Source organism: Copadichromis virginalis, linkage group LG19 (assembly GCF_057382275.1).
Source record: "Copadichromis virginalis isolate Kocher_CV1m ecotype Utaka linkage group LG19, C_Virginalis_male_GT1.1, whole genome shotgun sequence".
In the NCBI taxonomy this organism is placed as follows: domain Eukaryota; kingdom Metazoa; phylum Chordata; class Actinopteri; order Cichliformes; family Cichlidae; genus Copadichromis; species Copadichromis virginalis.
In genome coordinates this window covers 19313958-19340244 of record NC_140636.1, presented here as the reverse complement: position 1 = coordinate 19340244, position 26287 = coordinate 19313958, and the positions used below count along the sequence as shown (strand labels likewise).

The window sequence follows — 26287 nt, the reverse complement described above, 5'->3', positions numbered from 1 at the left end:
TCTCCATTAATAATAGGTGATCAATCAAAACAGCTCTGCGCTGATTTGCACTGTAAGGATCAGGTTCTTTAATTTGTCACCCACCTGACAGTATACTGACACATGCACATAAATATCCACTGTGTTACCAAACTGGGGGAAAGGAATATGGAGGATGCGTAGGAATGATGAAACAAACGCTTGTCATTTATCTTCAGTAAGAAATGCAGCATTTCATAGTCACTTACAAACAGGGTTTACCGTAATCACCACAAAATAGCAGCAATACAAAAATTGGCCATGGAGACTGCTTTTTTAAAAAGCAAGTGTTTGATGTGTGAGTTTGAGTATTAAAAACTAAAGTTCAAGACGTGCTTATAAGAAAAGGCTGCGCAGCGCTACTTGACATTTATGATGCTTACAGTTTCAGGAGTAAAAAGAAGGGAACGCTTATCTAGTCATTAAGGTAATCTTAACCCACATCTCTTCTATGAAAGTACTTTTGTTTCTTCTGTAGTAGTCTTTGGATTCACTTTAAAAGTAGCCTAATATACAAGTTTTTTCCCTACGAAGTGAACTCCTCTGCGTCTGTTGTCGGTCCGCTCGTTTCCTCGGTGAACTGCAGCATCCTCTGCATACATACATGACCCATAACCCCGAGAGGAGGTAGGCGGCTGGGTGCGAAGCGCGGCGTCTGCAGCATAATTAAAACATGGCGGACTCGGAGGAATATAGACTTAAACGATTAAAGGTAAGGCATTCACAACCAGGCTGTAGTTATAGCGGCACTCAACTGGACGCTAAACGGATTAGCTGATCCAGCTACACACTGTGTTGTTTAGTTGTTGTGGGCCGGTCGAGATTCGCACATTCAGGCTAGTGTTAGCGGCTAGCTTGCTGCTTTGCTATTCAGTGCTGATGCATGCCGAGAATTTGCGGAGCAGCAAACGAACATGTTGAGAACATTGTGTCCACGAGCCTTTGATGTGCACCTCGGGAGCTTGTTATTAAGCCAGCCGCAGACCAACTTTTGGGTTGCAGCAGTGTCCACGTAGCATCGGCCAGGACTGCTGAGAATAATGAGAAGTGGGGGGTGTATTGAAATTATCTGTGGCTACATTAAAGCCGTTTTTTGCGTGAGGAGTGTAGCCATCACCAACATTATTTTTTGGGGTGTGTCTGAACTCAAAAGTATGAGTGAGTTCAGAATATGGCTGAATTTTAAATGGAGTTTGGTGGGACCCCCCCTTCTTTCATACAACTAATAATTAGACATGAGGCCTGGAGCCTTTAAAAAGGCACTAAAACGTGAAAGCTAACGTTTAACTCACATTAGTCTTAATGATATTTGTATAATTAAAAGATTAGAAGCAGGGAAATATTATTACATTTATATACAGGTACCAGAGTTATAGCATTGGTACTCTTCGGGGATTTTCTGGTACATTTTTTTGATTGCCACATGACAAAAATTGTAGTTCCTCTAATGGCCACTTGAGGCCGCCTTCGAAAGAGCCATGAACTCCATGTTTTTTTGCATCTGTACATAGTTTGCCTCTCAATAAAGAAAGTGCTACAGAGAGTATTTTTCCACCTGGATACTGGAGTTAAGGGTATAGCCACCCAACAGGTTTAGCTAACCAGAGTTATTGAACTGGTCATTAGCAGTTATATGACATAAATGCAGCTTGTTAACTAAAGCTATGTCTAAACTGGAAGAAATTTGCAGCAGGAATTTGAATGACATTCATGACTGCAGGAGAAATAACCACTGACTATACGTTGTAGGCACAATCCAAAACTGACTTAAATCAACTTCCCGGCGAGCGATTGAAGTGACAACCAGTGAGTGCAAGATACTCCTGTTTGAAGAGTGACCTGGTTGTTACATTTGATGGATGCCTAATCAGTCAAACTCTAGGGGGAGGTCCACAAGCAACCAGGCGTAGGCTTCAAAACTACAAACACAGAGCAAATGGCTTCCAACGTGGATGTAGCCCAAGTTAGCTGACTTAAGTTAGCCCTACAACCTGTAAACTCCACATATACAATTGTGGTCACAAGTTTTCATAGACTCATCATGGGCATATATTTCATGATATTTTGGGGATTTTTAAGTATTTCTTTGAACTGTTCTTTTTCCAGCATGTAATGACTGTACAGCACACATCTTTAATGACTTTAAAAACCAAGAATTGGGTGCACAAGCTTAATGTGTTTTGGATTTTTTTCTAATCCATTCAGGGTCAAATTTATACATATACTCACTTCCATCTTTTAAGTGAGTGGTGCTGAAGGTTCTATAAATGAAGGTTCTTATCTTGACATGGCCAATGTTTGTTAACTTCTCATTGGTATACGTGATTGACTACAACTGTGTGTCGATTACACCGACTACCAAAATCGTCGACGACTAATATAATAGTCGACACGTCGTTTGAAGCTTTGTAAGATCCAAAAAGACGCAGGAATAAGTAGTAGGATTTAAGAGTGTAATAACAGACTAAAACAGAAGATGGCAGCACTGCATGTACAAGGCAAGGCAAGTTTATTTGTATAGCACAATTCAACAACAAGGTGATTCAAAGTGCTTTACAGAGACATTAGAAACAAAAACAAATAAAAAGCACAAGGATGCCAGCTGCCATTAAACCCCGAAGAAGAAGAAGCAGTGTCCCAGAATTCATAGCGCAGCCCTGCTCAGTTTCCAACAATAGCGGCAGCTGGTTAGTTTTAATATTACTCTTATTATACTTTCTGGGTCACAAAATAAACTTTTAACATATTTTCAGGCGAGAATGTAGCTGTGTAAACCTGAAATATCTGCTCAGTTTATCAAGACACCACATATTTTCAAAAGCCCCCCGACATTTTCGGAGACATCTGTTACCCACCAGCTTGATGGCTAGCCGGGGTTCAAGGCTCACTAGAGCCGTGAGAACACCGGACTCCCGGCAAATCGTTTTCAAACCAACCGCTGTCTTTTGCTACTCAGGTTAAACATGATATATAAGTCACTTAGATAGAGCTGGGCGATAGAACGATAACGATATGTATCGCGATATAACTTTTACTCGATAGAGAAATTAAGCTATCGCGATAGACCTCGCCGCTCTTGTCCTCTTAAAAAAAAAAAAAAAAGGTCAGCCAATCCAAATTAAGCAGCGCAGAGCCGAACCAATCACAGCCGCAGCGTCACGTCGCGTGACTTGTTACGTACAGCACAAGTGCCAAGCCGCACGTGTGTTTGTTTGGGAAGCAGCCAGCGGGTAATGGAGCCAGCGGGTAATGGAGGAAATGAGTGTGCCGACTAGAAAAATCAACCGAGCGCGACCGAAGAGAAAACAGATGATGGTTCCAATGCCGGAGAGATTGTCGAACGGAAGAGCCATAGAAGTTCCGTAGTGTGAAGGTATTTCGGCTATTTCAAGTCTGACAAAAACAGAGTAGCGTGCACTGTAAATGTGCCGAAAGCAAGTCTGGAAATACAATAAACTGGTGCATGCGTCACACTGTGTGCCACGTTATTGTTTCGGTGAAATGGATTTCTACAATACTGTTACTGTTAATTCTACTCTCTGCAGTGTTTAAATGCTTACATATACACACAGTTACTGTCCCTCCACACATACGACTCTGTTCTGCTTCTATGCCCCAGCTTTGTTTACTTTTTCCCACCGAGGCTTCTAGACTTCTGATTGGCCAACATTTCTGCACGGTTAGGAATCTAGCTCCACCTGCTGCTTTGGCATGTTCATAGCAGCGTTTTCCTTCATTTCTGCCTTTATGTGTGGACGGGATTATTTTTTAAAACGAAAACGGAAAATCTCCGTTTTCAAAAATACCCGTGTACGTGTGGACGTAGCCTCAGTCTCTGACTGGAAGCGCTAATTCGTCATTCGGCTTTTGTCAGACTAAAGTAACTGTTAAAACTGTTTGAAAAGCTAAGCTATACAACAAGGAGAGATTGAGAATTTCCTTTTAGTTCTCAGTTTATTTGATATTGACAAAAGTTAGTCAGTTTTGTCTGTTCTTCTGTAAAACAAACTAAGATTTATTTTTAGAATTAATATTTTGTTTCTAAGTGGAATTGACAATTTAGTCTGTTTCGTTTGTTCTATTTTGAAACTTAAACGCTTTAGCGGCTGCCTTTTGTGTAGTTTGCAATATTTGCCTTTATTTATCTGAAAAAGTCTCATGTTCCTTAAGTACATCTACCTTGTTGAACTTATTATGGGAAATAAATATTTAAATAAAAACAAGCTGCTGATTATTTCACATTTTACTTGTGAGCAACGGCACATTTAAATCTTACAAATATAGTTATTTGGCTTATATCGTGATAGATATCGTTATCGCCTGAAATGAAAAAAACATATCGTGATATGAAAAAATCTCATATCGCCCAGCTCTACACTTAGATAACTTAAAAATGTTATTGTTTGGCTTTCTCAGTATTTTATTTGCTCCTGAGTAAATCGGTAAATTGGCTCAGATTAAAGTTATAGTTTTTACACAGCTGAATAAACATTAAGCAGACAACTGATTATCAGAAGTGTGAGATGCTCGAGAATATACCCCGGTGCGATGTTCCCTCTAATTTTTCACGTGTCTGAGCGAACACACAAACTCCCTGAGCAGTCCCTTGGACCACTGTGAGCAACAGTAGACGTGTGCACTCTGGTCACGCCAGCATCTAATCTAACCAAGTTACATGGTTTATTAAAATAATCAAATTACAGCATTTACATTTATGTTAGACTACTTTTAAGTGCTTTAACCCACTTACAATGAAAATTTAAAAAGATCTTGTTCATGACCTGTGTAGTATGTTAACACTATTGGAAGTAAAAAGTAAGTAAAAATAACTTTAACTCCAATTTTGAAAACACCACTTTGTTGTTGTTGTTGTTTTTTTTATTTTTTATAAAGCTTAGACTTGTAGTATGAGTCTGTGGTCTGGGAGAGAGTCCTGTAACTCTGTCTGCAAAATACAGTATATAATGACCATTGTTGGGCAATTAATTATATAGTTACTTCTACATTACATAAACAGTGGATGAAGGAGGAGAACTATCTCCAAAGTCTTCAACTTCACCTCAACTCAACCGCTAGACAGCTCAAACTCCAACAGGACAACAATCCTAAACATATCAAAACTGGTTTTAGAATTGATAAAACTGGCTAATATTAAACTTTGGAATGGCCTTCCCAAAGCCCTGAGCTCAATCCTATTGGAAATTTGTGGACTACACTTAAAAAGCAGGTTTTGTGCCAGCAAATCAGCACATTTAAATTAACTCTACCAATTCTGCTAAGAAGAGAGGTCAGATAAAAAAGCTTGTGGATGACTACCTAAAGCATCTACTAGAACTGCAGCTTGCCAAGAGACGTTTAAACACATTCCAGTGGATGTGTATCTAAGAAAAAAATCAAAAATTCATTCAAAACTGTGCACTCTGTGTTCTTGTTCATTCAAGTCATTAAAGATGTATGCTGTACAATTATTCAACCCTGTCAAAAATAAGAAATCATTAATATCCCCCAAATTACCATGATAGTCACACCCATGATGAGTGGATGTAAACTCCCCTACTGTAGTTAAATGTTTTTTCAAAAAGCTGCTGTTAAGGCTTATTTTTTTAGAATATTTAAGACTGCTTTTAAATAATACCTTTAAAGTAAGGTTAAGACATTTCCTCCTCTTTTAGGAACAAAAGAAACATGACCTCAGTTTGGAAAAAGTATTTGAACAAGTTTTGTTTGTGTGGTCCATCATCAGTGTGATCATCTTCACCCGTGGTTGTTCTGCAAGAGCCAGGTGTTTATACCCTGTGCTAATTGGCCTTGTTCATCCATTATAAACTACCATGAAACTGGTCAGCAACTCCCATTTAACAAAAAGAAAATTATGGTAAAAATGAGTGAGGTGTGCGCAGAGAAACGAATAAGCATTGTTTATTTGCACACACTGGGAAACTCTGTTTGTCAGATTAGCAAACAAATCAATGTCCCGTCCTCCACAATTCAATATATTATCAGAAAGTTCAAAAATGATGGCCTCATTATTGAGAACAGAAGACGCTCGGGCAGACCCAGAAAGACCAGGACAAGGTCCATAACTGTGAGTAACATCAAGAAAACCCTCAGAGAGTCAAATCTCTGCTCAGAGAGAAAGAGTGATGAGAAGGTTGCATTTTTAAGAGTGATTAGATAAAACGTCTCTGCCAGTGTAGGGGAGCCATTTCAGTTCCTGTTATTTTATTTACAGAAATGTGCCACAATTCAGCCTGGAGCCCAGCAGAGGGTGTGCTCAACATAATCCTCATTCCAGAATATAATGATTTACTCTTGATTCTAGTTAAAAAGTTGAAATGTAAATTTTTACGAAAAATAGTTTTGATAATATGTAATTGAAATAAAACGGCACGTGTCCTTAAGCTCGTCTTGCAGGGAAGGCTGTTTTGTTTTTTCCCCCACAAACCCATAACACTCGGTTAAAAATGGGACATGCTGCCTTGACGATGTGTGTTTCCATACAATAGGTAGCTCTTTGAGGCATAGTCAAACTACAACAGAAGCTCCTGTGTGTGCGCACAAAGGCCACTGGTTGTGGTGAATGTAAGATACTGCTGTCAAGAAGTTGCTGGCTCAGTGGGTGCTGTAAAGTGTCTTATGGTCTTTACCAACAAAACCAGCGAAGTCTGAAAATCAAGCTTTACATTTCGTCCCAGTTACAAGGTAAAATTATCAGATTTGGGCTACAGCTCCACGGGTCTGATAACTTTTGATTTCATGGCCAGGTTTTCTGAGGGTCCCACTGGGTGTCCATATGCTTTTTGGGTCTTAATTTTGACCTATGTGTCTGTGTTATCATCTTAGGCAGGTTTTCGTTGATTTTTTTGTATTTTTCTTTAAAATGATTGTTATTTGCTTGGATGTTTTATTGTCTATTGTACAGAAATTCATACTTTTTTAAAGTCATAATCAAGAGTTTATTTTCTTACCATGGGAGTCTCTGGGGACTGACTCCCTGCTAGATGTTTTTAGATTAATGAATTATAAAAACATCTTTGTGCTTTATTCAAGATTGGCAGAAATAACAGAAAAATGCATTAACTCGACTAAGACACCAGGAGCCAGTCATGCTACGTGTTTGGTTATCTCTAGAATATGTGTTTTTAGTCAGAAAACTGGTGTATGTTAAACTAAAATGGCACTTGATGCCTTAATTATATCTTTGATTGTGTGTATCAAGTTTCTTAACTAATTATCCAATTTGGGGTTGTATCCAGGATGTATTTTATGTTTCCACTGAACATATTTGGCCCTTATCTGTCAAAAGTTGTGTTGTATATGGATGTGAAATGAGAAATAATAATGATCTCTCTCCTCTGCAGCACGAGGAGCACATGTCCAGGGTGTTTGACGAGGTGATGGGGTTGGGAGACTTCGCCGACTCCTCCAGGGACTCCAATGCATCTTCCAAGAGTGGTGGACAGGATGAGACGAAGGGAGTGGACCAAACCTCAGGACAAGAGGAACAACAACCAATGGAGGAGGAGGAGGAGGAGGAGGAGGAGGAGGAAGAGGAGGAGGATAGCAACAGCAGCAGGAAAGAAGAAAAGATAGACAAAGGGGCGGGCGAGTCATCACCTCCTCGCATTGCCTCGCCCACCTCTGACCCACAGGATTCTTTTAAAATGGGGACCAGCGAAGGGGGAGGTGGACGAGGAGGAAGCGGGGCAGCGGCTTTTGATGATGCGCTGGATGGCCTTCCTTCATTTGGGCAGGAGGAAGATGATGAAGACTGGCACTTTGCCCTGCCCATGGGCACCCTGGAGGATGTAGACGTGGATAAGGCCGGCAGGAAAGGTAGGCAGCAGGAGAACAGCGAAGCTCCGAGCAATACCTTTGGTTCTGAGCCAAAAGTAGGGGAGGCTGAGGAGGAGGAAGAGGAGGAGGAGCAAGAAGAGAGGGCAGGGAGCACCGGTTCTGCCAACACCTTCCACTCGTCACAAGACAACAGCAGAGGTAACGCTGCTTATTTTTGAAGGACACGATAGTTAGTGACTCATCTGTTTGCTTTTTTTTTTTTTTTTAATTTCTACTCCACTGTTTTTATACAGTTAGTCACAGAGCGTACCATTCAGCTCATAAAACAGTCTTTGAGTCGAGGGTGGAGCTTAATAAAAGTAAAAACAACCCTCATGAAGTCACAATGGTGTCAATTTAATTCCGCTTTATCTGTGGAACGCCAGATAACAACAATCGTCGCCTCAAGGCACTTTATAGTGTAAGGTACAATAACAATATGTTATTACTGCATATGCAGGTCAGTTTAGATGTCTTTCATCTGTGAAGCAATTATAAGCAGATGATTAGAAGAAAAAGTAAGAAAAGCAAACAAATATTCAGTAATTTAAAATACCATATAAATAGTATGCTTAGTAAAAACGAGAAACCTAAAAAAAAAACAAGCAAAATAGTAACATTAAAGTGAGGCTGTAGTATTTGCATTACAAATTTAAAAAGGTAGTCCTAAATAAATACTTTTTAGAAGAATATAAATATTAGTCGAAGCAAAGGACATAAATAAAAATACAGTGATTTGTAGGCTCATGTCATGTCACACACATTTCTAATAACAAGGGGAGGGAAAAGCTCACAATCTGGCAGCACTGTCTGATTACGTCACAAAACTTGACAATTAAACAAGAATGAATGGCAGCATTTGAAATTTAATAGATTGACTATTTGAAATCAAAACATTTTACTTGCAGACTGACTGTTTTAACAGCACATGGATGGGGCTTCTCAAGTGTAGAAGCAGCCAACTTTCATAACCTTCACTAACTTCGAGTGATTTGGGGACTTTTGAGGCCGAAAAGTGGTGAAAGCAACAGAGGTTACCTGTTACCAGCACAGAAAAGTCTGTTAAGCCTGCAGGTCTGCAGCTAACAGGAGTGAAACACCAGCTATTTCTTTAAAGAGGACAGAATGAAGAGAAGCCTTATAAGTGCAGGATGTTCTCCTTGAAGCCTACTTCTTTTAGTCCAAGAGACAAATGATTTGAATCCCGGCGAGCTGCTCTGCAGATGTACCTCAGAAATGTGAAGACATGAATGAGGTTAGCTCAGACTCACTTTATTTTCTAATTCTACTAAATGATTTAGAATTTGGGAAATATCTGTGCAGTGAGGTAAAGGACTAAAATAAATATGTTTACCATCTGCTTGGATCATCATTTAAGATCCACTGAGCCATTAGAAGTTGTAACCTGCACATGTCCTGAAAGAAAAGTGAAAATGGTTTCAAAAGGTGTCACAGATTTAAAAACAAAAACCCTGTGAAGTACACACAGTGCAAATACGTACATATGAAAAATATGAATACTGAATTCCTTCTTCCAATCAAACCCACTCCGTTGCAACAGATGGCTGCCCCTCCCTGAGCCTGGTTCTGCCAGACTTTTCTTCCTGTTAAAAAGAGTTTGTTTCTTTGTGTTATTGTGTCTTTACCTTACAATATAAAGCGCCCGGGGAGCTGACTCGTTGTGATTTGGTGCCATAATTCAGTTGAATTAAATGTAACCTTATAGAGAGTAAAAAAGTGCTAAAACATTAATTTAACAAGTGCATGTCCATGCTACAATTAGAATAAGTGGCAGTCAGTTCCTGTGTGTGACCAACAACATATCGATTTAATGTAATATCAATATTAATACCACATGAATCAGAATTTGTTATTTTTGTGAAGTTCCAGGGGTTTAATGAAAATCTTAGCATGCATTTTATTGTTCAATTTGTTTTTGTTTTTTTCCCTTTTTGTTTGTTTGTTTGTTTGTTTTTTTTGGGTTTTTTTCCTCAGAAAATCTTAGAATTTAGCATCTGTTGGTATCGGGTAATGCACTGACAGAAGCTCTCAGTGGAAGTACTGCCGGTCAACAAGCCATTCTGAAAGAAGAGAAGTTAAACAAGAACCTGTCATGAATCCAGATTTGAAGTTTTTAGCTCAAATCATCAGACAGGTACAGCAGAGTGTCTACAGCCATCTGTGAAACACAATGGAGGCTCCGTCAGGCTGCTTGTCAGACAGTGGTGTTGGGACTGATTACAAAAGCAGAAAGGGATGTAATACCATCTGGAAAGGATCTTGATTGTCATCTATTTCCTCTGCAGATCATATTTGTTCCAACTTATTTAAAGTGTTTACTAAAAAAATAACGAAAACAATAATACATGTCGTTTTTTGTTTTGCTTTTTTCCCCTATCCATGTTCAGATGCAGGCGTCCTGAACCAAACAGAGGAGACAGAAGACAGTCAGCAGGGAGAGGTGAGGGTTGGAAAACACTGTCAGTTAACTGCCTTTTCAGCTTGGGTAGTTATGGACGCTTTCTATTATTTCAGACGTCAGAGGCAGCTCCGGTGGAGGACAGCAATCCCCCGATTTCTCCGAGTGTGAATATAAAAGAGGAGCCTATTGATGAAGGCTACGATGCTGCGTTATTGCCTCAGAGCTCCATCAGACAGATCAAAGAGGAGCTCGAACACCAGGAGGTTGGTATAGAGAGAAGTTAAAGATTACATCACTGTATTTGGATTGAAGCTGCTAACAGACTATGCATTGTTATGAAACAATTTAGACTCATTATTTCGGTCATCAAGTTTAAAAATATCCCACCCAGTCCCCTCAGAATCAGCCGATTGCTTTTGCACAATAACATGTCAAATTTTATTTTCACACCATGTTAATATTTTCACAGTTGCAGGCCTTTGAAGTGCAGTGATGTGGGTTCAAAATTTGTGTGCTTTTAAATTTAAGTCATGTTTTTCAGCATTTTGGAGCATAGGAGCAATATGCCATCCTCTTATATAGTCACAGCACGAAGATCAAATTTTACCTGCCTTCATTAAATATACTGAAGTTATTGTACCAAAAATGGCTGATTCTGAGGGTCTTTTTAAATAAATGATCTTTTGACCTTTTTGATGTGATTTATAGCAGTGTGAAAGACAGACAGAAATGTGCAGTCTGATTTCTTATTGTTTTATTGTTGCAGGAGGAGCTGAGGATCAGCTCCGTCTTCTCCGTAGGTGGAGGCAACACCTTCACCTCTCCTACCAGTGAGTGCATTTGTTTTAACATTAGTGGTGATGTCTTATACACTATGTTGTAGTTTATTTGATTTTAACTGTAATAACAAGAATTCAAATTGTGTTATTATTATTATTATTATTAGTCCTGGTAATAATGCACCATAGAGTTTCAGTGAACCAAAGAAGATCTTGGTGTGAAAATTGGCCTGAAATTGGACCTAATGATAAACCACGGATTAGTGGCAGAAAGGAAAAATCTGCGAATTATCTAAGGGTTAATAAATCTGCCTGATAGCTTTGTTAACCTCTTGTCCACCTTAGTGCCAGCAGCGGTTCCAGCCCCGACTCCGACTGCCATTTTTATCCCTGGTAGAGGAGCTGTCATACAAGCCATGGCTTCCCTCCCCGTCAGACCTCCAATTCCAGTCCCAACTTCAATACCAGCTCTGACACCAATACCGCCGCGCCCACCACAACCCCCAGTTCCTGGTAGCGTTCGCTGCAGCGGTTGCTCTAAGGTATTAATGCAAAAATGCACATTGTTAAAGGAAAACTACAATTTGAAAAGCTTCACGTAACTCTGTATTTAACTTATTAATGCTGTTATTTGCTGAGAATATGTACAATGATGTGACTTTACATTTTCAGGTTCTGCTGAAAGGTCAAACGGCTTTCCAGAGAAAAGGATCGACGCAGCTCTTCTGCTCCACCGTATGTCTGACGGGCCATCTTCCTCTGCCCACTAAAAACCGATGCTGTTTCCAGTGCAACAGGTACACACTTGTTTCCACTGGGCATCGATATGAACTCGCTGCCTTGTGGTGCTATGAAAACCGTATACGGATGGTCACTTGAGAGTCTTAACGAAATGCTACTTTATTTTACATGATCTACTTTTAAATTTTTTAAATATCGCTGAAATGTGAGACCCTTTAGTGCATAGCATAACTTTCTCCCTTTGCCTCTATTTTCACATTGCTTTGGAGCAGCTGGTTTTCCCCTCACTTTTATTTTAAAATTTCAGTTGTTGCGCCGTCCAGTCTCATTGGTCATTGTGGGTCTGCTACTCCAGTTTCATTTGATGTCATTCAGCTATCGGATAAACTTAAAACTCAATCTATGATTTTAGGTGGCAGTGATAGTCCTTGTTCTGATTTGGACAGCAAGCCGGCAAAAAAAGGGCTTCCCGTGCTACCTGTGAATCAAAAGATTTGATTTATTCCATTTAAACCAGCACAGGGATCCACATGTCAGAATTTTGAATCCTCATTTTTCTGCAGCATTATAAGCAGTAGTTTTTGAGGGTTACATATGAATGCTGTTATATTTTATGCAATTTGTTTGTATATTTTGTATGCTTTGTCCAGCTCATGCACTGACCTTCAAAACAGCTTAAACTTTCTGTTAGCAATCCACAATGGCAGGACTACTCAGGCCCTATGACAGTGTACATGCATGGGTGATATTTTGAGTCTGTGTTGTTTTTAGTTCTTGTTTTACTCTTTGCAGGGAGATTGTTCAGCCCAGGGACATGATCACAATCCCAGCAGACGACCGCACCTTCATGCACTTTTGCGGCCAGTTCTGTTTGTCCGTCTTTAGACACAAGAAGAAACAGACTGACAAGGTTCCTGACAAATGGGCTGATAAACAAGTGGAGAGAAAGCCAGAGAAGCCGCCAGAGAAACCGGCAGAGCTCCAGACTGACAGACCCTTCTGTAGTGTCTGTAAAGTCTCCAACAAGGTAAAAGACTTCACGTGTGTAACATAAAGATCCAATTTTAGGTCAGCGTCTCTTCATTTTGGTTGTATTTATTGCTTCTCCACGTTTTGATTGTGATCATCTCTACAGCCAATTGAGCACGAGGTCACCCATCAAGGCCGCCTACACAGACTCTGCAGCGACGCTTGCTTTGTAACCTGGCGCAAGATACGTCAGTTAGCTATGAACTGCTGCGAAGGCTGCGGTCTTTACTGTAACACCAAATCAGGTTCCTGTCAGACGCTCACGATCGAGAAGTCTCAGCTCAACTTCTGTGGTCCCACCTGCATTAGCACCTACAAACAGGTATAAATATCCTTGTATCAGTTGAGATGAGATAAAATAAGATAACCTTTATTAGTCAGTGTGAAGTTTTTTCTACAGGAGTTACAATAATCGATCCAACTTCTTAGTTTTAAAAAAGTGTTTTTCATAACAAAATGTTTTATAGTCAGTCTCTTTGAGCAAAATGGGAGCAGCACAGACTCTCCTCGCAAGCACAGCTGCTTCTGTGTGCATATATGCATGCATCTGTTCTCATTATTCATTATGTCAGAAAAATCATGCTCGGCACCCTCGTATCGTTTCCTCCACAGACCTGTAGAAAGACAACAGAGTGCGCGTACTGTCACAAGACAGTGGTCGTGTCCACAACCATCATGGAACGAGACCAGAAGGGAAAAGTTCAGCTTTACTGTTCTGTGGTCTGCGTGGAACAGAGTCGACCACCTCAGCATAATCTCACTGGTATGACACACGCGTCCACATGTGTCAGGGTCATGTCACAAGCACAGGGTTTACAGCAGTATATTTATTACAAATTAAGATACCATGCAGAATAGAAAATTATTAGTTAGCCTCCTGGCTCCATTGGAGGAAGAATCTCAAGTTTTTGTTTTTAATGACTGTTTTATTTTTTTGCAGGTACTCCATTCCCATGTTCCCTGTGTAAAGTGACCGCCGTTCCTCAGTATCACCTTGCCATGGTGGATGGCACTATACGTAACTTCTGCTCCTACACCTGTGTGACTATCTTTAGGGTAAAGTAACAGTGGCATTAATAAATTTAAAGATGGCACACATTGATGGTCTAAGCCGTCTTGTAATTTTTTTTTCTTTTCCCTTAATGTCTCATAGAAATCTGGCCACATATCCCAGCCAGACCTGACCAATGGAGCCTCTTCTCTCAGGGACCCCTCTGTCAGAGATGCCCCCAAACCGGGGCCTTCTGCCGGAGCCAGCTCAGTCCCTCCCGTCCCTCAGGATTACCCATCCTCAGTTCCCTATCCAGGCAATCATCCCAGTCATACCTCAGTGCCCCCACTAGTGCCTCCCCATCCGGCCATCTCCTCCTCCCCTTCTGTGCCAGGACAAACGCAGGCCGGTCAGCCAATGAAACTGGCAGAGGGCCGGCTAGGTGACACCTCCAAACTGACCTGTCACCAGTGCAGCAAACAGTTCAACACCAAGCCGCTATTATTCAGCCACCAGGTAAGTAAACTCACTCATATCCTTCTGCATGACCAGTGCCGCACCATAAAAAAGGAATATACTAGTTGTTGTTTTTGCCTGCAGGGTCGAATTTCTGTGTTCTGCAGTAAGATGTGCTGTGAGCAGTATAAAACCCAGAAAAATATCCTTGCTGTGTGCGAGTGGTGTAAGCAGGATAAGGTGATCTTTGACACCATCGTCTACAACCAGCAGGACCTGGTCTTCTGCAGTGAAAGTGAGTAATGCTCAAAGATGGCCTTCATCCTGTTCTACACTGTTGATGCTAGTCAAGTTTCGTCGTGTTGGTTACTAAACATAATTCAGCCATGTGCCGCTCTATTGCTGTGATCCTTTGCAAATCCTTCTCATCAGAGGTCATCTCGGTTATTATTTTTGACCCTCAAACTCTAACTCACAATCTACTTGGATTTTTTTTGTAATTTTGAAAGTACAAGATAATTCTTATCTCTTAGGAACTATCTGAATTTTCTCTCTAGCTTTTCTCTCTGTTTTAATTTCCAGATTTGATTGCTTAATTGTGTTTGCAGTAGTGCTGAGGTAATACCCCTCCTGCTGTGTTTTCCAGACTGTAAGCTGCTCTTCAAGCATGACCTGACTTCTCGTAGCAAGGAGCATGTCTGGCGTCCCTGCACCTACTGCTCTGGCATTGCACAGAAGATGCTGCACAGTCACTACGGAGGCAAGCTGGAGGAGTTCTGCAGACCCCACTGCATGTCCCAGTACACTGTACTCTACTACGGGGTGAGAATACGGCTGCCCCACTGCACTATACACCGAACCACACGATGCCTCTTGCAGCGTGTTGAATGTGGTCGTGTCTTCCTATGTCTTGGTGCAGATGGGTCGGTGTGACAGTTGCAGGAAGCAGGGCTACATGACGGAGAAGCTGCAGTGTTTGGGTTCGGTGCGTAACTTCTGCAACCTGCCCTGCCTACAGCAGTACTGCCACCTTCACTTTGAGACGAGCCAACACAGCAGCAGTAATGGGACGGCGCCACAGACACCATATGGTAAACGGTGTTCAAAACTGTAAAGCTGCACATGAACACACGCGCAGTAATTATTTCAAATCTGCAAAAATTTAGAAAGCTACAGAGCTGCTTCTCAAATGGTGTTTAAATCAAAACAAACCAAGTAAGGGCTGCGTGGTAAACACTGAAGCATCTGGGTGAAGGGATTGCATTCACTCTCTACTTCCAGCTCCAGCTCCAACCCAACCCCACCACTCCTCAAAGATGAATCCAGTCATAGCTGACGTCGTTTCATTGGCCAACGGCTCCGCCACACAGCCCAGCGTGTCAGCAGATACCACTCTGACTGGTTAGTACATGCACACATCCATAAAACCAGTGTCCTAATATTCTAATATTTTTTGTGTATTTAGTGTCTTTAGATTTGGTGTTTAAACATTTGATCCTTTCTAGAGTGAGTATTTGCAATAAGTGAGAAGCTCTCTTATGTAAATGTTTTCTCTGTAATAAACACAGTACAGATATTTAATAAAGATAGCTACCGCTAAAGCAACTGATAATATTTAGTCATTTAGGTTTGTGTTTGTGATGTCAGATCTCATATTATCATATTATTAATTATAACCATATTATTGGGGTTTTGTTGTTTGTCTGTTTGTTTGTTTTAGGAGCTCTACCAACCTCCAATGTAGACGGCAAGAATCTCGACCACGTATGTACTGTTTCTGTGTGTATTTGTTCTCAAAGGGTTGGATGATTTTGCCTGACATTACTAGAGAGGGTCGATTGTGTATATTACGGGGTCCATTTTAATTTATTTTCTTTACTCTGTGGCATTCTGTACTCAAGTGTCAACTTCACGAGCACGTTGCAAAGATCGCAATTAACCTCAGCAGACTCTGTATGAAAAATGGCCGTAGCCACGGCGACATCACCTGTCACTTGCATTTTTCATTGACCTCAAAGATCTAAAAGAGAATAAATAAAAACTGCTTTGTTGAAACTACCTGAAGATTTTCTCCAAATGGTGCATCTTAGATACTTCACCCAAGCATGCTGTGTAAAGAGAGTCCACAGATCAAACAATATGTATTCACACTGTACAACTAAGTGTCAGTATGCAGTCCGAGTGACTCCAGTATCCATTCCTATTCTTAATGATGCAGTGAGTGAAGAGGGGGGAGAGAGTGGGGAAGACACGCAGAGGGTCATCTGCTCAACCTGTGAGCTAAACTGGTGCCCCAGTATCCATTGTTATTCTTAATAGAGCTGTAGTTCAGAAAGGCTGAAACCTGATCTTTGGACTTGCAGAGAGCAGTTTCACATTAAGGTGGCCTCAAGATTTACATCTCTGATGTCAAACAGCACAGACTGCTAAAAAAATGGCACCCTTTTTGACATTCAAATGATTCCTGTTGGAGAAACTGTCCACTGTAACAAATTTATGATTATGAGTCAGATCCGCCTCGTTTATTGTTACTGTTTGATACTTAATATGCAGGCCAGTACCCAGACCGATGCCATGCGTGTGCCTTCATCCCGTCGGCGTCAGATGAAGAACAAGTCCGTTCTCTGCAGGCCCTTCACCATGGACCAAGAGAGCATGTGCCAGCTGCCTTCCACTGAATCAGGAGGTAATTGCAGGAATCACCTCAACATGTTTTGCCTGTTGATTAGTGAGATTTGGGAGCTGAGCTGCACCACTTTCAGTAACTTCCTGACAGTAAAACTCAGTACAGCACAGCTACAAACACCTGCTGAATACACAGTGCACTAACAAACATGTACCGGTAATGCACCTTTAAAAAAAATTATAATTTCTGGAAGTTTTTAAATGGACATATGTTGATTTTTACACAAACCTACTACATTGTCTTTGTTTATTTTGGGTGTTTTACAAGTCACAGCTTTGCATGTTTGTATCAACAGCAATGATTAGATAATTTAAAAGCTGTTTTTCCATATATTTAAATATTTATGAATCCCAGTGTCCTTACTTCTTACTGGAAAACTGTTCCATTAGCATTACCAGTGTTAAATTTATCAGCATTATTCCTCCTGTCAGCCAACAACAGACAGAGAATCAGTATTTTATGTATTAAACGTCTGCCTCACATAAAACGAATATTTTATATAAGTCAACATCAGGGTCTCGGCTTAATTTTCTCAACTTTGTAAGATGGAAATGTTAACAAAAAAGAGAAACCAGTATGACTCAATAAAATTGTTTTCCCTAGTGAAACTTAAAAAAGGGAATCAAGATAAATAATATAAAAGTTATTCACAATATTAAAAATAATCATGTTCTTTTAATGCTGTTACTGTGAGTGCACCAAGGTTTTTTCTAATTAGTTTTTACTCTTATGTTTTTGACTTTGTGCTTTCAGTTTTATTTCATTTCTGCAAGTTTTCGATAGTGGATCCGTACAGTGGCTTTGAGGCGTCAAATACACTGCAAGTTAAGAAAACACCAGCAAATGGCACAAAATCACATAAAACACAATGGAAATAGAAAAACCCAATGTGAATTTTTTTTCTATTTTTTTCTGTGTATTGTGTTGTTTTGCAACATTTTTGTTTGCTGGTGTTTTCTTAAGTTCCTGTTCGACCTCTCAGGGCCACTGTAGGTTGGCTGATTTTCTTATAGATTTTATTGTTGTAAATATTTAGTTTGGGTTTAGTTTTTATTGTTTCAATTTCAGTCCTTCAGTGTATGAGAGGCGGCACGGACATTATAATAAAAACACTAAACTCAAAGTGTTGTAGACGTTGAGACAAGTCTCAACAAACACTTTCCCTGAAGCATCATCAGACAGACTAAAACTATTATAGTTTCCTCTTTGTTTTTAATTTATTTAGATTTATATAAAGTTTAGCTCAGTGGGCTAATATTCTGATAGACTTGCTACCATTTGTGCCATCATTCACTAAGAGTTGACATTTTATGTGTATCAGTCACTGCTCCATCTAAACACCATGCACCTAAAATAAAAATGAATCCTATGCTCAGCAGCAGCGTTCCCGCAGTCCACAGCTGGTGTTTCTTTTTTGATATTTTTTTGTTCTTCAATCTTTGCTCACAATTAGCTGTTTTTAACAATTGCACCAGCTCTGCTAGATAGCTCCTCGCAGTCTGACCAACCGTCAGCTCAAGCTTCCACGCCACCGCAACCGTGCCCAAAATGTCAGGAAGAAACGCAACTGTGTGATGGCTTGCCAGCGCGTCTAACCGGGCGCCATTTCCTGGGCAAGAGAGAGACTTACTCAGACTGCAAGGTTTGCAGACAGCACAAGAGGAAGAGGGTGGAGGAAGAAGAGGGAGCGGAGAAGAAGCAGAAGAGGGCAGAGGATGAGGAGATGGAGAAAGAAGAAGAAGAAGAGGAGGAGGAGCAGCTTGAAAAGACAGATTGTGAGAGCAGGAGCGAGCTGTCGGGCAGGCAGACGTCGTATTACTGTAAGACGTGTTCAGGAGAGCCCAGCCTCTGCCCCGTGCCCTGTTTCGAGCTCTATCACACCCGACTGATCTACAAAGTGATTCCCGAACTGGAAACTGAAGGTGAGTTTTCCGAGCATACACAAATTCCCTTCTGCTTTATAACATGTAAAGAATAAAGCTTGTGCATTCAGCATGTGTGAATGTTTGTGAGTCTTACAACAACTTACAGCCCTTTTTGTTTGTTTGTTTGTTTGTTTTTTTTAAACCTGTTAATGTTGTGCTTGCGTGATTTGTTGAAATGAATTTGCATTTTCTAGCTGACTTCTTGAGAGGGTCGAGTGTGTCACCCGAGTGATCTACTCTCTCCACAGCCTCCTGATCTGCCAACGTGAGACGCTCTCCTCCTCTTCCTCCGCCTCCTCCCCTTTCCCCCCCGAGCTCGGACACAGATTGAAAACTACAGGGTTTAACTGATGTTTCCACACTACTTCATATATATATTGTTTTGTTGTTTATGATTACCTCCAGAGCCTTAAGAACAAAGGCAAAAAAACCTCATTTCAGTACTTTTGTGAATTCATACTTGTAATCTGGCACTACAAAGAAACGATGCACTTAAAGGGGCTTTCTGTGTATTTTTATATGAAGTAAAGACAGCAATATTTATGACCTAATCATATGGCTGAGTATTTTCTTTCCGCTATGAGTATTTAGTTTGTATGGTGGGTATTTGCAAGAGATCCACAAAAGACAAGTCACTGACCTTACTTGTTTAAAAAAAAAAAAGAAAAAGAAAGAAGAAGAATTGTGTCAAATGATTAAAACCTGTTATTAAATTTAATTTCATTTTTTTAATTATTATTCATGATGGCCCCTCATCCATACTACTATTCCTCCATTTCCTGTGATGTGAGAGTTTTTTTTTCTTCTTTATAAGCTGAAAGGTCATTTTTTTTAAAGTCTTCTAGCTTCTCAATAAGCTTCTCATGAAGATGATACCCCATTTGGAGGCATGTGGTTTTATTGTGTAGGATGGTGACTGCATTAAACAGGACCTATTACCCTTTTCTATATATACTGTAACAACTGTGGATGCTCACAATTAAAACAGCCCGTGACTTCAGTTTATTTGCAAGCAAAACATCCGGCTTCAGACTGCTCTTAAGAAACATTAAGTTTCAGGCTTTTTTTTTTTTTTTTTTTTTTTTTTTTTTGTAACTCTCAGCTCTGTACAGACCCCACCCACCTGTTGTTAAGATCACAGGGGAGGGGGAGGGGCTAAAGCGGCTACATTCTGAGGGATGCTAGAGCGAGGGGCTGCAGCCAGGCCAAGTAAAAGATAAATGGGGATTATTTTCAACTGTGAATCATGCAAAGCTACTTTGGTAGAGTCCCGGAGTAAAAATCTACAACCATCTGCTTTAAAGCATTGGCATTAAATACTTGAATTATAAAAACAACAGATCCCCCTTTTACAGGTGAGGAAATCTATTAAAATCCAGCTGGAGTATGTGAGCAGTTGAAGGTTAGTAAATCCCCAACTGAAACCTCAGGTAGGCGTTCATCTTTGAGGGTAAAACTTGCGCTCACTTCAATGTCTGACCGGTCTCGAGTCTGGCAAACCTCATTCATTCGTTTATTTGATGTCAGTCTAACTTTATATCCTGTTACACTTTGTTTGATATGAATGTGTGATTCATGAAAATTACCTCACTACTGATGCAGTCTCGCGAACCAAGTTTGGTTTCAATTCTGACTTGAGTTGAAGTCGAACTGATTCCAGCTGTGTGTAACATTACTGAACTTTATTTAATGACCCATTGTACACTGTTTTATTTTTAATATTTATTCCACTTTGCTGTATGTGCATCTGCATGTTTCATTTCCTCCTCATTTTCTCTGTTTTTTGAAAGTTTTGGTTGAAAGCAAGGACTGCAAATAAATTATATTTGCGAAAGAAAAAAAAAGCCCAGTTGTGATGGTTTATTTTATTATTTTTTTTATTGACATGTACAAATTTAAGATAACAGACATATTTGACCCTCACCTCGGCCTCTTGCCAACAAATGCTGACAAAATGATCAGGATGGAGCTCAGACTCTTAACATTGTGGCTCAGTTAAGGCAGTTAATAGTTTTAAGAGTCCAAAGTCTTCTGCTGGGATCGACATGTGTTACAGGAGGTGTTTTGTGGCCCAAATGCCACAAAGCATCTGATATTTGACTCGGGTGAAATACCTACACTCCTCTCCACCTAATGAGGTGGCTGCAGGTGACTTACAGGTCTCTTGTTTTCGTCCTTTCGGCACATTTGGGTCCTCTCGGCTGTTTTTCAGGTATAAAACAATCAACAGTAACAGTGTCTTGATAAAATATGCATCTTAAACATCTAAAAAGTACAGTCTGCATATATGTGAGGATGCCAAAATAATGATAAATGTCAGTGAAGCAAACCATGCTCGCCAGAGGTTTTTTTAATAAGCGGTGGGACTTCACGATGGTCTTATTTTCTTAATAAAAATATAAACATTTGGACATTTTTCTGAAATGAAACCAAAAGAACGATCATTTGAACATTTGAGGTTTATTTCCAAATCAATTTAATCATTGAAGTGATATTAAGAAAGGTTTTAAAGTCTTACATTTATTGTGATTATGTGAAGGTTTATTGCTATCTGGGATTTTTTTCAGTCTGATAAATGCATGTCAGCTGAGTCCTGACATGAGGCAGCTGGCTTTATTTGCCATCCCTGATGGTTCAAAAATGCAGGAGCAGTGATGAGAAATCAAATTTTCCTGATGGAGTGACCTGACACTCCATCAGAAAAGTTAGTCACATCTCAGTGGCGACATCTGCTGGCCACATGTTTGTTCAAAAATCAAAAAACTGCTGTTCCAATAAATCAGAAGACTCTGCAAACAGCAGATCTTTTGGTGTCACATTGGTAGCATTTTACCTTTTACCATAAGACTGTGAAAGGAATCTCTCTTTCCGCTTTTCCCTGTGTCCACATCCCAGATTTTCTCTGTTATTTTTGTAGCCGACTCCATCAGTTGGGTGGTTTTTGCTGTTGGTTTCTGTGGGTCACCTATAATCCTAATGATCAGCTGGTAGCAAAGACAGTTTGGTTAGGTCCAGAGCAGCTAGTAATGTTGGCACCAGCAGGATTTCCTTTTATTTCATTCACATGTTTTTATTAATAAATGCCACCTTTTTGTACACATACACCTACTTCTGATCCCTTTCTGGAGTGAATTAATAACAGCTGCTCCTTAGAGTCTGACTGTGACTGTAAGCTCAGTAATCTCAGAGGATTAATTTTTATTAGTTGTGCAATGAGTATCGTATGGGGAAACAGTAAAAATTAATGGTAGCTTTTTTTATCAATTTCATCAGACAGGAGCACAAACAGCTGGTTAAGATGAGGCCCCGACTAAGATTAAAAATGATTATTACAAACCCTGAATCATGGGAAAACTACTCGAGTAGAGTGCAGGAATAAAAACGTGGAGCTGGGAAGTATTAAGGGGTCCACTTTTATTCCTCTTGGCTAACCCCAAACTGTCACTTTTTGGTCTCTTATAAAGTTTGTTTAATTGACCTGTGATGTCACAGTGACCCACCCCTGTGTCTCACCTTTAATTTTCCTCTTCTTCAAATCATTTTCTTCACATAAAAACAAGATTAACTCTTTCTTTATCTCCCTTTCATCCTCCTCTGGCAGCAGGAGAGGAGAACGTGAAGGTGTTAATGGTTCCAGTCCCAGTGCCGGTCTTCATTCCAGTGCCTATGAACATGTATTCCCAGCACACACCTGTTCCACTGCCTATGCCCATGCCTGTAGGTCCTCTTAGTTTATATTCACAATCTATAAGGTTTAAATAATCGTTTCAGTAAATCAAACACTTCTTTCCATTTTTTTCTTTAAGGTTCCAGTACCCATGATGGTTCCACCACTGAACAAGGACACGAAAGATGCAGCTGTCCAGTCAGAGGCTTCTTTGGTGGAGGAAGAAAAGCAGAGAGATGAGTCCGGTGCAGGTGAACGTTCTGATCCTGGGTTTAATAGATGTAACACTTCCAGCAGTGTTTTCATGATCCTCTGGGTTTGTATGTGACTGCTCTAGACCAGAACACCTCTGAGAGTGGAGACATGAAGTCTGAAGTGGTCGCTCCCACAATCCCTCATCACGGGGAAACTCTGAGGGAAGAAGAAGACCGAGCTGACCTACCACTTACTCAGACTTCAGAGAAGAATCCAGAGGCAGCTGATCCAGAGCCAGAGACGAGCCAAATGACAACCGACCCTCCTGCCAGCTGTGCTGACGATCAACCACCAACCTCCCCGATGATGGACTTGGAAAATGACTTCCCTTCTAGTGAGATGTGACATCACTGATAGTCAGCTGAAGAAAGCATAACATATACTTGATTCAGATTTGCTTTAGCAGTATATGCTAAGTTCAAGAAGAAATCCAGACAGACAAGATAAAATATAAAAACAGAAATTCTCAGTATGATAGCTCCATAAGTTTGATTTTGGAGGGTTTTTTCTTATGTTTTTTAAGCTGCTTCTCCTTCCAGACTCAAACCAGGAATCCTGTGCTTGTTAGGTGAACATTAAGCCACTAGATATTGTGGATGATTAATAGATATTAATAAAAGAATAGAATTAATACAGAGGAAAGATGAAAATCATCCACTAACAACAGAAGCAGGATAATTGGAAATGTTTGTTTTTGCAGAGTCGCTGCATCAGAAGTCATGTGTTCCACAGCGAGGAGTGAAGAGACCCAGAGAGGGCTCGTCTGGCCGGAAACGGGTACGACATAATTGATCACGAGTCTCTTTTTTCCCCCTATGATGGACTTTGGAATTTGCCAGCTTATTTTATTACTTGTATATTTTAAAAGACAACAAAAAATCACCTAAGCTATGTTTAATCATTTATCTTTTGAATTATACTGTAAGAGCATAACAAATCTTCCATGCTTCTATTTCCACTATTGCCAGTCAAGGGTGCTTAGGGAATTGTTTTAAATGTGGAGGCATTGGGCAGAGAACCCATCAGGATGGGGGCGGGGTTTATTTCCCCATACCCTGTCTGATTATGTTGCTGAAAACTCCTACTGATCCAAAAACCAGGACTCAAAACAAAGAATGCTTCCCTGTACTTCCATGTTATGTTGTTATGATGTTTAAAATGCACCTAATTTGGCCATAAAAAGCTTTTTTCCCATCAACTATCCAGGGTCGGAGGAGGACTGGTTCTCTGGAGCGTGGCACAACCATGGCACTTTCTGCTACCTCCAAACTGAACCACCTGTATGGGGTTAAAGCCTGGAGAAGCTGGGTCCAGCAACGCAACAAGCAGCCACAAAAATGTGAGTTTTTTTCCTCGTTCTTGATTAATTTTCTGTTTAATCTGCACTGCCTGCACTTTACCTTCATTCTCCCCGTAACAGCCGATCCAGTTCAAGTGAAAGAAGACGTCCTTGACTGCAACTCCGCTGAGCTGAGCTTCGGTCTGTCTTGCTTCATCAAAGAAGTGCGACGGCCCAACGGAGCACCCTACAGCCCGGACAGCATCTTCTACCTCTGTCTGGGGATACAACAGGTGCCCACAAAAAACTGCACAACTGGTTTCCATCATGTTTCTTTATTTTTCTCCTAAAACAACCCTCTCCGTCCCCCACCCTCTCTGTTTGGACAGCATCTGTTTATGATGGGTCGCATAGAGAACATCTTCACCGACCAGCTGTACAATCAGTTTGCCTCCGAGATCTCTGGGATGCTTCAACTCTGGAAACCAAAACTACTACCTAGTGGTACGATGAATAAAATAGATTTTATTCAATTATTCCTCATCTATTTTCTTTAATAGACATAGCATTGTAGCAAAACTACGAATTAATTCACTCTAGGGTATTATCTTGATACATATTTACAGTATGTTTATCTTGCTTTAAGCACCAACCAGCAAACAAAAAGAGCCAGACATCTCTCTTCCTCCAGGTGGCGTTGTTTCCTCCCGTGTCGAGGAGTCCTACCTGTGGGAGTGTAAGCAGCTGGGTGCCTATTCACCCATAGTGTTGCTCAACACGTTGCTCTTCTTCTGCACCAAATACTTCCACTTCAACACCGTGGAGAAGCACCAGCGCCTGTCTTTTTCCAACTTCACCCGCCACTCTAAACCCTGCAGCCGAGCCGGCAAAGTCTACTACCTCCAATTCCAGAGAAGCAGTGCCAGTGCGCCCAGCTCTGAAGAGACAGGTGGGCGTCGTTGACTGAAATCATGTGAATGACTTTAACTAAAGTATGCACAGAAGTAGAGATCAGCTGGGTTTTTGTGTCCCGTTATGTCCAGAACGACTCAGAAAAAGGCAGACGGAGAACGAGGGGGACCTGGAGATGATGGAGAACGTCACCAACCCTCTGCACTGTCCTGTCCGGCTCTATGAGTTCTACCTCTCCAGATGGTGAGACTCACACACAGACAAACTTGCAATCACTGCTGCAGGAATGAAAACTGAGCGCATTACTTTCTTTGTGCACCACAGCCCGGAGTCTGTGAAGAAAAAGACCAACATGTTTTACCTGCAGCCCGAACAGAACGTCCACACACACAGGTCAGAGCGTCGTTATTACCCCGAGCTTAGCTGTGAAACCATTCGTGTAGGCGTTGCTTCTTGAATTGGTTATGGGTGTCTTGTTATTTTTGTTTCTGTATTTTCTACAAAAGTAACACTTCAGCAAGCATTTCAATGCTGTGTGATCAACACAAGCTAACGACACAGAATTTCCTTGTCATTTCCCATAATTTTTTTGAGGTGAAAAAATGTGAAATTTTCTGTCCATAAAATTTCACAAAGATCAGCAAACAGAAAAAACTTTATGTTGACACTGTAAAGTGAAAATAATGTTTTTTATCATTTCCATTTTAACCTCAACAGTCCCCACTGGTACACTTCTCAACCATTGGATGCTGCCACTCTACAGAGCATGCTCACTCGCATCTTGGCTGTCAGAGAGGTTCAGCAGGAAGAGGAAGCAGTGGTTCTCGCGTCCTCGTCTGCGCCTGCCGAATGTGGCGGCTTACAGTGATGCCAAGAATTAAAACTGTGCTCATCGGTCACATCGGACGGAGGCTGACAGGGAAACGGAGCGAACAGAGACGCGATGAACGGACGCTTCGGGTTTGTTACCTCAGCAGCAGTCACAGAAACGCACAACGAGTTTACAAACATCTGATGTTATTAGGCAGGAATCTCTCACACAGCTTTCAGTGCCCGGGACGTCAGATGTGCTTTTTATTTCAGATACAGACTGGTGAAAGGTGACGCCCATCTGAGTTGTCTTATTAGTGTCACCTTTTTTTTGCTTCAACCCTTTTTGTGGAGAATAGTGAACCCGACGCAGAAGGTTGCCTTTCTGGCAACACGTCACATGATCGATAACAGCATTTTGAGCAGATACTGTTGTGTGTTTGTGCACTGCTGCCCCTCAGTTAAAGGGGCTGCTTTTTCC

At 40.8% G+C, this 26287-nt stretch overlaps 1 protein-coding gene across 1 annotated transcript; it reads left to right on the top strand.

The window, feature by feature from the left end:
- The first annotated feature begins 479 nt into the window (after positions 1-479).
- Positions 480-25866, top strand: LOC146685945 (zinc finger MYM-type protein 4-like). The gene is made up of 29 exons (XM_085441544.1): positions 480-730; positions 7380-8013; positions 10263-10315; positions 10390-10539; positions 11043-11106; positions 11401-11597; positions 11728-11852; positions 12589-12823; positions 12932-13147; positions 13438-13588; positions 13766-13881; positions 13979-14332; positions 14417-14567; positions 14919-15094; positions 15192-15363; positions 15554-15673; positions 15993-16036; positions 16826-16938; positions 22444-22600; positions 22690-22801; positions 22888-23139; positions 23506-23582; positions 24012-24144; positions 24226-24377; positions 24474-24588; positions 24776-25033; positions 25128-25239; positions 25321-25389; positions 25714-25866. Exons 1-29 carry the CDS (start codon positions 692-694, stop codon positions 25862-25864), a joined length of 4698 nt encoding a protein of 1565 aa, XP_085297670.1. The 5' UTR covers positions 480-691; the 3' UTR covers positions 25865-25866.
- The last annotated feature ends 421 nt before the right edge of the window (positions 25867-26287 follow it).